Here is a 12,082-nt window from a genome sequence, read left to right on the forward strand (position 1 = left end):
ATCTCCTCCTCCAAGATAAAGAAGGGTCCATTTTTGTGAGATTCATCCTTAGTAGAATCACAGAACGCAAATCACTCTCAGATCAGCTTACGAAGGAAGGTATCACACATTATCAGAATCACGTCCGGCGACGAATTCAAAATGAATCAAGCTTAACTTATAAATATTACTGCCTACATTTCATAACTCATTTGCAGATTACAGGTTTTCCACAGTACTACCTTATCACCATTTCACAAAGTAGTAGTAGTATATCAAAGGCATAATCATACATGCAGATCACTTCTACTGATACTCATCTAGGATCCTTGAAAGTGGCATAACAGAATATATGTCAACAATCCTTTTCATCATATACAACAACTTTATACATTATCAAACCAACTTAAACCAGACTTACAGCTGTTTCCTTAGGTAAGGCAACTTTGAAGTGATGTAAGAACTTCTGCACCTAAGCATGGCTGTACTGTTTAGCTAAACCAACTCAACATCACACTTTTAGTCAAACATGGACATACTGAATGGAACCAAGGCCTCAAAGAAAAGTGCAAAGTAGGGAATTCCTGAGAGGTTATGAATTTCTAGGAATCAATTATCTTGCCTAACAAGAAAAGGTTTGCTGGAAGAGTTCAGTAACATAGTTACAGAAACAGAAATTTAGCTCATGTCAGTCCTTTTAACACCATAGGGAAAAATCAGTTCCTCAAAAGAAATAAATGGCACTCCAAAACTTATTTTATCAAAATAACTTAAAGTTTTTGTGAGTATAACTAATAGATGAAGTGGAAGAACAGGAGGTTAGAGACTGTAGTTGTCCAAATTCACAATGAACAAGCAGGAAAAAAACTTCTACATATAGGTCAAGACTGCTCAATCCAATAGGAGACACAGAATGCAGAGTCAGGAGCACACTATATAAATCAATTGGGTTAACTTAGGAAAGCTAAGAAGTGAATTTGCAATGATGGAAACCACGAATAACAAGACCATCAGAGAGGAAAGCCATAAGAAGTAGCTGGGATTATAAAGACACACAAATTTCTTAATCAGGGATTTTCTGTGCAGTTGGACAACGATACTTAAAAAAGTAGTTCTCACTTCACTTATACTAACTCCTAGTACCAAGGCTACATCAAAGACTTAATTGCATATGTGTAAAAGAGAGTCCTTACTCTTCTGTTCATGCTGAACTGGAATACACATTCCTTATTTATAATGCTGTTCCTCAGATTGCACCTACACTGCTCACAGCAGCTCAACACAGAGATGCCAGAGTTTATTATACAAACATTGCATTACACAGCACAGACATACACTTGAAGCCAACAGCATGGGGAGAAGTATGTTTTATGGTTCACTGAGAAGGGATGAAGATAATACTTTCCTCAGTACAGGCACTTTCACAACTCAGGGAAGGTTGAGAGCCAACAGTGGGCTGAAAGCAGATGTGGGCTTCACAGACTCCTCTTACAACCCCTTTGCAGAAAGTCACAGTATAAGGAACCAAGATTTTCATGTTCTTTCTCTACCTCTCTCTCCCTTTCAGCATCTCAAAAATATCATAAAACATACTAGTTAATGAAACCAAGGCTTCCTAGACATTCTACTGGATGATTGCCTATGCATACGTAGTGTGCAGATCATCTCTCAAGACTTGTCACAAATGAGAGAAGAGATAGACCAAGTTTATTTAATATAAGAAACATGGAGCATTCAGAATCCCAGACCAGGTCACACAATTTAGAACTAATTTTCTTCCAGGGAACTTCCTCATAATTTGGAATACTAATTATTTGGGCCCATACTGGAACCTAAAAAAGTCTTAATTGAAAAAATCCATTTCAGTTGGTTTGAATAAAAATGCCGTCATAGGGATGGGAAACTTGCCAAATGACTGCAAAGCAAATAGTAATAATAATTACCAGTTGAATTTTGGATAATTGCTTAGCAGACTTCAACAAAGATCACTGCTTATTTAAATGTTTCACTCAACTGGGACAAGAAGCAAAGGACATATTAATTTAATTTGCCAATGACACAAACAGTGAAGTACTGTCAAAAGACACAAAATAGCCAGAAAACATTAGAAAACAAACAAACACTTATTGGTTTTCCAAAAATGTACATCTAGAAATATACCTCTGGAATATGAAATTGAAAAAAAAATTTGAAAATTAAGAAGAGCTGGTGTATGTTCAGAGATAGTTGAAAAGGAAATGTAATACTGGAGGGAAAAACCAAACCCCAAACCAGATTAGATAAGGAGGATTTCCAGTGTACTACATTTAATTTCACAAACTGCATTGACAGAATGGTATGAACTTAATCCAGGGAGAGAGTAGCTGAGGACTTCATCACTGACCCAGTTCTATAAATGAGTACTGCAATGCATTTTAAATCTATGCAATGCAGATGTTTTAACTTACAATGCTTGTAGATACACCTCACCATCTCTGAAATGTAATCCTCCACTTATTTCTCCCCAACTTCAGAAACCCTTTGTCCTGATACTCCAGAGTAATCAATGGTTCCAGGCAGAGCTATGTTGATAAATCATAAATAGCAACACCTATAGCTCTAGGACAAAGGTATAGTGAATAAGGTTGAAGATCAATCATTTCAGCCAAGGCTATTTCACTGAGGAATGAGTTTCCAAAGAACACTTTATTAAAATTCACAGCTTAATTATCTTTAGGACATACTATGAGACCTTACTGACTCACCAGAAATTTCCTACAATAATATGGTATAAAAATCTGATTTAGTTTTAATAACAAAAGAGAAAGGAAAGAAGATTCTGACATTTGCTGTGATCATCACGATATTGCTCTATGCACCTCACTAAACAGATTGGCTAAACTAAAAATGGAGATAGTGCAACAGCTTACAAGGGAGGGAGTAAAAAAAGACAGAGGAATTTAATATAAAGAGTTAGATGTGGAAGCATTAGAATGACACTAGTGAAGGAAGGGGTTTGATAACCCAAAGAAAGTAATCTTGTCCAAAATTAGATTGGAGAACAGTGGTCCATTTAGCTCTTCTCAATCTCCAGGTTACATGAATTATACAGATAGGATACTTATTATTTTTTGTTAGGAATCTAACCTTCCTGGTAAACTCAAGAAAAGCTAGTCAGAGAGACACCACTCTCCTCATTTCATGACAGAGCTTATGTGCTTGGTTGTGCTAAGCCTCCCTTTCCACATGCTCTAGAGGTAGCTAGGCTTCCAGTTTTCTAATTCAAGTGTGCAGAAGCAAAGAGGTAGCCACCACACCAAAAGATAAATGTGAAAGAAACATGGTAATTTTATAAGAAGATTCTATTTCAGTATGAGCAGTAACAGTACCTTTTGTCTGAAAGGGAGGCAAGTCTGTAAAAAGGATTCACAACCAATATAGTCCAACATACTTTCTGCCGCAGTTTTATGTTTTGGTGCTATATCTAAGGTATCAAACAACAACTATTTTTGCTGGAAGAAGTTTTAAATTGGGGGGGGGGCAGTGCGAAGAAAGAAAAAAGAGAAAAGCTGTTGAAAAGCACAAAGAAAGCTGGGGCTCTAGGAAAAAAAGTGCCAATGGTTCTGACTGAGCTTTCTGTTCACTTCTCAATACATCAGGCCTGGAACAAGTTTCTCAGTGCAAAATTTCTCTAATTGGCTGGAAAGCATTTAAGGAAAAATCTTTTTAATTAAAAACAGAGAACCAACAAGACATGAAAGCCATGGGGGTTGGGAGAGGCATATGTTGACCTTATGAAGCTTCACAGCAGAACTCTGCAGGCGCTGGTTAAATTGAGAAAGCACAGTTTTAATTAAAGAGTCCTGAGGAACAGACAATTCAAAAGAGCAGGTCAGCTAGATTCCAAGAGGTCAATTTAAGCGTAAGCAGAGGCAAAACAAGACTTCTGGCCATTCTGCCTTCCTCTGGGAGAAATCTGTTGCTAACTGATCATTATGTTCTCTGCTTCTCAATACAAACACTAGCTATCCTCTAACCACCTCTGTGGGTGTTGCATATCATTGTACATGTTAAAGGAGGGCACAAAGGGTTACAGAGAATGGGGTTACATCAGGCTGGCATCTGGTCACTAGGAGGGTTCCACAAGGCTCCATCCTCAGCCCAGTTCTCTTCAACATCTTCATTAATGACCTGGACGCAGGACTTAAAGGAATACCAAGTAAGTTTGCTGACAACACTAAACTAGGAGGAGTGTCAACTCCCTCAGGGGCAGAGAAGCCCTGTAGAGAGACCTCGACAAATTAGAGATGGGCAATCACCAGCCATATGAAGTTTAACAAGGGCAAGTGCTGGATTCTGCACCTGGGACGGGGCAATCCTGATAGTGTGTATAGACTAGGGAATAAGAGACTGGAGAGCAGTGTTGTGGAAAGGGACCTGGGGGTCATGGTCGATGGCAAGGTGAATATGAGTCAGCAGTGCCCTGATAGTCAGGAAGGCCAACTGTGTCCGGGGGGGCATCAGACAAAGCACTGCCAGCCAGTCAAAGGAGGGGATTATCCCACTCTGGTCTTCACTGGTGCAGCCTCACCTTGAATACTGTGTGCAGTTTTGGGCACCACAATAGAAAAACAACATTAAGCTATTAGAGAGCATCCAAAGGAGGGTCATGAGGATGGTGAAGGATCTGGAGGGGAAGCCTTATGAGGAGCAGCTGAGGCCACACTTGGTTTGTTCAGCTTTGAGAAGAGGAGAGTGAGGGGAGACTTCCTTACAGTCTACACCTTCCTCGTGAGGGGAGGAGGAAGGGTAGGCACTGTTCTCTTCACTTTCTTGACCAGTGACAAGACTGGAGGAAACGGCATGAAGCTGAGTCAGGGGAGATTTATGTTGGATATCAGGAAAAGGTTTTTCACCCAGAGTGTGGTTGAGCACTGGGACAGGCTCCCTAGTGAAGTGGTCACAGCACCAAGTCTGGCTGAGTTCAAGAAGCGCTTGGACAACACTCTCAGGCACCTGGTGTGATTCTTGAGATGTCCTGTGCAGGGCCAGGAGTTGGACTTGATGATCCTGATGGGTGCCTTCCAACTCAGCATAAACTATGATTCTATGATAAGAAATTTTGTGATTTTTTTTTTCTAAAAGAAACCTCAGTTTCTTGACACTGAATCACACTCATCTGTTTGTCAAATATGTGTTTCCTTCTAGTCCTGGTATCACATTCCCTATGCCTGGAATCCCGATATGCTTATGCATACTTGAAAATAGAACTCTGTATCTTGCTAAGCTTCGAAAACCCGTGGAAAATCCTGTAAAACAGATCCAGCATATCACCAAATAGAATTCCTCTTCAGAAAAAAAAACCAAAACAAACCAACAAAAAAAACCCCAAACAACAAACTTCTCTTTACTTTTTGAAGTGTTAGTATCACATTTAGTGAAGCTAGTAATTTTTCCCTGCTATTCAGAGACAAAAGGAAAAATAAACCTAGTCTCCAAACAAAGGGGAGTTATAAAGGGCAATGTAACTAGAACCCAGTAAGTAGCAGAGCTAACATAGAAAAACATCACCTAAAAGCTGTTATATCTCTCCATGAAGAACCACCTTCCAGTAATTCAAAAGGATAAGGAATTAAGTGGAAAAGTAACATATACAGTAATTTTCCAAGAGAAACAGTAACATTAGTGCATTTCAATTACTATATACATGGTTCTGCACATACATGGATTGTTACACTTAGGTATTGCTTGTATTCAGGTAGATTTCTCTCTTATTAGCCCTTTGAGAACTCATGGCTAGATGCATCTGCTTGGGTGAATGACATGCACATTCCAAGTCAAGGCATGGTTATTTCAAGACTGGCAGACAAAGCAGTAAATTTCCCTGCATCAAGGAGGAGCATCTAGCAGCCAGATTAAGAAATCACTTGACTTATTTGTGAGATTTTGTCTACTTTTCTAAAATCCCAACTAAACACTCAGAAGTGGAAAGGTGAGGGTTCTGTTTGTTTGGGGGTTTATGAGCTTGTATAAGCTTGGAAATTGCATCATCTTACATCCTTATTATTCTCCCTTGCTTCCCTCCAGCCAGGGTACAAGCTTTGATGCAAGTTAGTTATTACGTTGACCTACATCCCCACAGGGCTGGCATTTATGTAGTTTATCAGGGATACCCTCCACAGATGGAGAAAACTAAGAAAAAGCCACCACTCACTCCTCTTAAAACATGAAACTCAAATCTGGAATGAAATTTAAAGTAAATGAGAGAGGGAAAAACAGCAGTAAAGGAATAACCAAAACCAAGAACATCCTAGAAGACCTGGAAGATAATGAATGTAATATTTTTGACAAAGGAAGACAAAAGATGTTCTTCACAGACATAAATCAATGACAATAACAATGAAGACAGCAACCCCTGGCCAGAAACAAACCCAGGAGAGAAAACTGGGGCAGAGCAGAACCTTGCTGTAGAAAACAAAGGGTATATTTTCATCTTTTCTGCACACAGAAATTCCATTGACATAAAATGGCCATTTGATGAATAACGCTCCATACACCTGACACAGAGCATCTAATACAGAAATTCTAGTTCAGGTGTCAAAAGCAATATATGGATGTTAACCCAAGCTATATTGCTTCTAATTTCAGAAGCAGCAGGTCCCATGCTCTGTCGCACAGCATATGATAACCATAAACTGAATTTCTTACCAGGAATCTATAACTTACCTACCTCCTTGTGGTGGGTTGACTCTGGCTGGACACCAGGTGCCCACCAAAGCTGCTCTGTCTCTCCCCCTCCTCAACTGGACACTCAAGAAAAAATATAATGAAAGGCTCGTGGGTCGAGATAAGGACAGGGAGAGATCACTCACCAATTACCGTCACGGGCAAAACAAACTTGACTTGGGGAAATTAAATTGAATTTATTACCAATGAAATCAGAATGGGATATTGAGAAATAAAACAAAATCTTAAAAACACCTTCCACCCAGTCCTCCCTTCTTCCTGGGCTCACCTTCACTCCTGATTTCTCTACACCTTCCCATCCCGAGTGGCATAGGGAGACCAGGAATGGGGGCTGCAGTCAGTTCATCACACATTGTCTCTGCCACTCCTTCCTTCTTACTCCAACACGGGGTCCCACCCATGGGAGACAGTCCTCCACAAACTTCTCCAGCATGGCACCCTCCCAAAGGCTCCAGCTCTTCACAAACTGTGCCAGTATGTGTCCCTTTCATGGGGTACAGTCTTTCAAGAATACAGTGCTTCAGCCTGGAGCAAGGAGCTCCCCCATGGAGTCAGTCACAAGGCCTGCCAGCAAAGCTACTCCAGCATGGGCTCCTCTCGCCACAGGTCCTTCCAGAAGCCTCCTCCAGCCTGGGTTTCCCATGCAGTCACAGTCAAAGAAAGAAATCCAGACCTAGTCTATGTCTGAGTGTGGTAATAACCATATTTCACCCAACATGTTGCACAGGTTCAGTTTCTTATTCAATTAGTTCAATTCTTAAGTGGCCATGAATGTTATGAGTTCCCCTACACACAAGTATAACAGAAAAAATCCCATAGCAAATAAAACTGAAATGAAAAAAAAATTAAAAAATCAAGGTTCTAGTCGATAATTACTGCTAGAGAATCAGAGAAATCGGTTTAAGTAGATGAAAATATTGACAGCAACTTCTCTAAAGTGACGTATTTCTGTGGCTAGTTAATGTAAAAAGAAAATGTATATCAATGTATAAATATACAGATAAACATGCCATATTTGTTCAGACTAAAAAGTGAAGCTACTGGACTTTAAGGTCAGAAAAATACACACTGGACTGTTTTAAGGCCCCGACCAGAGCATAGTGACATCGACTTGAGCTTTTGTTCCTGCGCTCACCCTTTCTCTTCCAAGTACCTTGGCAAATACATTTTCTTCCACAACCTTTTTCATACTTACATAAAACTACTAAAACAGAAGGGAGATGTTATGTAGATAAAACTTTTCAGTTCTTTCCAACAAATCCAGGTGCCCTTCATCTGGTTGAAGTCAGATGCTAGATAAATGATGAGTGATGAAAACTTGCACTGAAAGTACTGCAGTGGGTAATTTCCGTTAGATAAGTTTCTTCTCAATTTGTCAATAAGGTTTACCACTAACAGTTGTAGTTCTGGTGGATGACTAAAATATTATCCCTGAACTAAAGCAAATGATTTATAACATAACAAAGTTCCTATCACTGGGAAGAAGGTGTTACAGACAGCATAGTCAGTTACTTCAGTAGTTAATTACAGATTTTGTCATGTTGAACTATGATTGTTTAATTTCCAAAGATCTAAATGGCATATGTCAAAAAAGTCTTTATTCACAGTCTTGCAAACTCTGTTCAACATAAATAGAAGTGTTGCAAAGCCTAGCCAGAAGGTGAGTTTTTATCTATATTTAAGAGATAGTTCTAGTCTTTCCTGCAAGAAGAAATGAGGCTGAATAGCCTGCAAAAAAGTGAGGTTTATAGTAAAAGAAACCCCATCAACATTCATATTTGTACAGCAACTTTAGTGTGTTTGCTTAAAATAGTAAATTAAAAAGTAAAGCAAAACATAATTTTAGTTGCATGAAGTTACATGAGTTTATTTTGAACTCTGGCCAGTTCTGTAATCCTAATATACAGAGTGCAGTATAAGAATAACTAGACATGATAGTACAGTGCTGAATTGTTATTTTGCCATTGGAGTTTTTTCCTTGTGGATAGGGTTGCAGAAGAGGTCACACAGTTGTCAGTGGTCCCCCTTCCACAGCCATCAGGATTTTGCACAATCATCTAGGAGCTGTGGCAGGACTAGTTCAGGCACAGCTCAGGTGGCAGGTTCACCACCCCACAGCCCAACACTGCTACAAACAACCTCCTGCAGGGCTTCTAAACAAAGCACTCAGTTACCTCAACTGTCTGATAATCTCAGCACCTCCTTTCTTCATGCTCCATATACAATATTCTAACCATCTCTGGGTCCCAAACACCAATCCCCAGCACATATTTTTTCCTATCTATCCCAATGCACAGGCCCATAGATGTCCTCCCGCTGATCCATCGTTGTTTGACATGCTGTTCTCTAACAGAAGAAACACCAGAAACAAGGTGCTCCTACACTATTTTATTCCGGGAGCATTTTTTAACCATTCCACAGGGAACTGTGATGGTGTCTCCCTACTGACAATGTTAGAACGTTAGAACATTAGAACACAGTGTGAAGTGTCAGTATTTGTACTGCATTAATAGCCTAGCTAATGATTTTATTGTCAAGGTAACAGGACAGCAGCAGATGCTGGAATACTTGCCTCCGTTTTTCCCCACTGTTCGGAAACACCTCCAGAAGGTCCGAAGGAAAGATGCCCTGTTATGAGGGGTGGCTTGAACAAAGCTGAACTCACGGAATAAGATGTGTGTTCCTTGTCTCACACTGTTGAAACTGTGGAGATTAAGTCAAAACAAGAACATTAGAAAGCTGAACCAACATGAATGTTCTGAGAACAGCTAGAACAGTAGCAAGGAAACCACTGGCCATTACATTTTGTGAAACCAAATCTCCAAAGCTTATACCCATCTGTTCTCTGGAGAGAAGACTATTTGCAAAAACCACACATTGAAATTTAATTATAGGAATTAGAAGTTTGTGAAAATAAAATTCATTCTAAAGAATTCTAGCAAGGGGTGTCCAAGAGACACTTATTTGAAAACAATCCACTGGAAAAATGGTTGGTCAAGAGTAACTGTTGTTTATCTGACCAGAAGATGCCCTTTCTTTTAGTACCATTTGAACTTCACTGTTATTCTCATTACAGTTTTCTGTAAAGCCACCAAAAAAAAAAAATCCTCTTTAACACAAGTCTCAAGATTTCATTTCTAGGTTACTGAAAGTTTACAGTATTGGATATCTAAAACTTACTGCAGTTGTCATGAAAAGACGACTGACACATCTCTAAACAACACTTTCCACTAGTGCATTTTGAAAAGAGTAGCTGGTCAATGTCAATTTGACACTCACATTTTTGTATTTTAGAATAAATTTCTAAAATGTGAGCTGTAAGCACTTTAGGCTAACTTATTACAGCAAACATTTGTCTTACAAAGGTTTCTCTGAAGTGCAAGAAGTTCTCCTTTGGGCATGGTAAAGCTCAAGATGCAAGAACAAAAGAAATGCAAATACAAACATTATATACCAAAAGGTATAATGACAGGGTTGCCTCAAAGATAGATTTTGTGCATTCTGCCCTGCATCATGCAAGTGGGACAAAGCTTTGAAACACTCCAGAGAGATCATTAAAAACATTCACTTGGGACAGCAGCTTAACTCCCCGCATAGGAGAGAATTAATGCTAAGATACAAGTTTACTTTCATCACAGCATATCCTCTCCATAGGTAGCATCTCCACAACAGACAAAATCTGGTGGTGAGTGAACCCTCTCAGTTTGCAATTTTAAATCACCTCTTTAAATATAAATAGTTTAAATCACTTTATCCTTCGTAGTACAGAAAAGGGTCTCAGACTTGCAAGAGAATTATACCAGACAGAGCTGAGCAAAATTTTAAAAGTCATATACCGACTGAGGCTGTGTGTGTGTTCCTGTGTGTTTATGTGGAGAGAAGCCAATTCAGTTTTTACAAAAGGAATCATAATTTCTCATTTTTAACATCCTGGTTCTCAAACACATGTGAGCAAATGCAAATTTCTTGTCATGTGTTGAATAGGACAGAACAGAGTTTCTAGCCCACCTGCCCAGAAGGAAATGCAACTCAAATAAAATAAGTACAATTACCGTGCAATTAAGAAACACTCATGAGTCTTGAATCCTGGAATTAGGAGAACTCTTTCTATAAATATCATGGACAAATACAGTATTTCATATTTATGAAGCATTCTTCATGCACCACTGCTGCATGGTGTCATTGTCACAAGAGATTAAATAAATAAATCATGTGCCAGATCAAAATATGCCAAAATTACATGACTATCATTGCAAGTAAAGAGTATTCATTACAAAGTGCTGTAGCTCACTGTCTTAAAGTGAGTTCAGAGTAAGGGAAAGTAACTTGCAAAAGGTCTCACAAGATGCCTGTGACAAAGCTAGAAATGGAATTTCAGATCTTCTCATCCCAAACCACAGCCTGTAAGATTTTTTTCATTTCTGATTTGCATTGTTTTGCTGATGATTTGACAGGCTGATGGAGAAAAGGATACAAATGAAAAAGAAGAAACTTGGTGTAATAGGAGAAGGCAGCTTTCAGAAAGATAACATATACAAGGGAGACATTTTAGTAGAGAAAGAAGATGAAGGTACAATGATACAATTACATGCACCAAATTATCCTGCTCAGAACAACTACAGAACATGCAATTTCTGGAAGCAGATGCTGGTACAACTGTAATGGAAAGGTCCGGACATGAAGCTAACATACTATTAATTCACAGCAGACAGCCCTACTATATTACTCCTTATTTCTAATAAGTGAAAATTCAAATCACTAATATTTTCAGCATGGGATGGCTCTAAACCTACCAGGCAGAAGGCTATGATATCATTTGTTGTTGCTTACTCAGTTAAAAGAGTGGGTGGATATGTTGGAACGTCAGCACACCTGGATGTGCTGACAGCCAAGTGCCTCCAGCTAGTTGAGTAAAAGAGGATTTTGTTTAACTAAACAATGGAAAAATTTTTCCCAAAAAGCTGAAGTCTGCAAGCATGGGAGTCAGAATTTTATCCCAGTTAAGATGCTACATTTCAGACACCCTACTTTATAAATTCCTTTTTATAAGCTGTAAAAGTTCAGCTCAAAGGAGCCAGCCTGTGATGGAGCTATCCAGCAAGCAGTCCAATAGCAAGTCAACAGATCTATTCACAGGCAGGGTCAAGATCCCTACAAGGGACAGGAACAGTACACATTTTGAACAAAATATATGTTGAAATTCCTTTATCACGGGTAGATGAGCAGTACCAAAATAACGTGGCCACTTGTTCTTTTAACAGCTGCCCAGAGGTGAAGTTACTATCAATGTGGCAAGTTTACAGGTAAACTCTTCTGGAAGAAAAAGACATTATGACAACCTAAAGCCATTACAAGTATTCCAACAGCAGGTAGGGAG

General features: G+C 39.2%; 1 protein-coding gene across 1 annotated transcript in view; it reads right to left on the minus strand.

The window, feature by feature from the left end:
- The window catches only part of CUNH11orf49 (chromosome unknown C11orf49 homolog), an 82,551-nt gene that overhangs the window by 47,290 nt on the left and 23,179 nt on the right, over window positions 1-12,082 (minus strand). The window contains exon 3 of the mRNA XM_027705507.1: window positions 9,278-9,408. Coding sequence (XP_027561308.1) covers window positions 9,278-9,408 — 131 coding nt within the window. The remainder of the gene's footprint in view (window positions 1-9,277; window positions 9,409-12,082) is intronic.

The sequence above is a fragment of the Neopelma chrysocephalum genome, unplaced genomic scaffold (assembly GCF_003984885.1).
Source record: "Neopelma chrysocephalum unplaced genomic scaffold, ASM398488v2 Primary Assembly neopelma1_24, whole genome shotgun sequence".
NCBI lineage: Eukaryota > Metazoa > Chordata > Aves > Passeriformes > Pipridae > Neopelma > Neopelma chrysocephalum.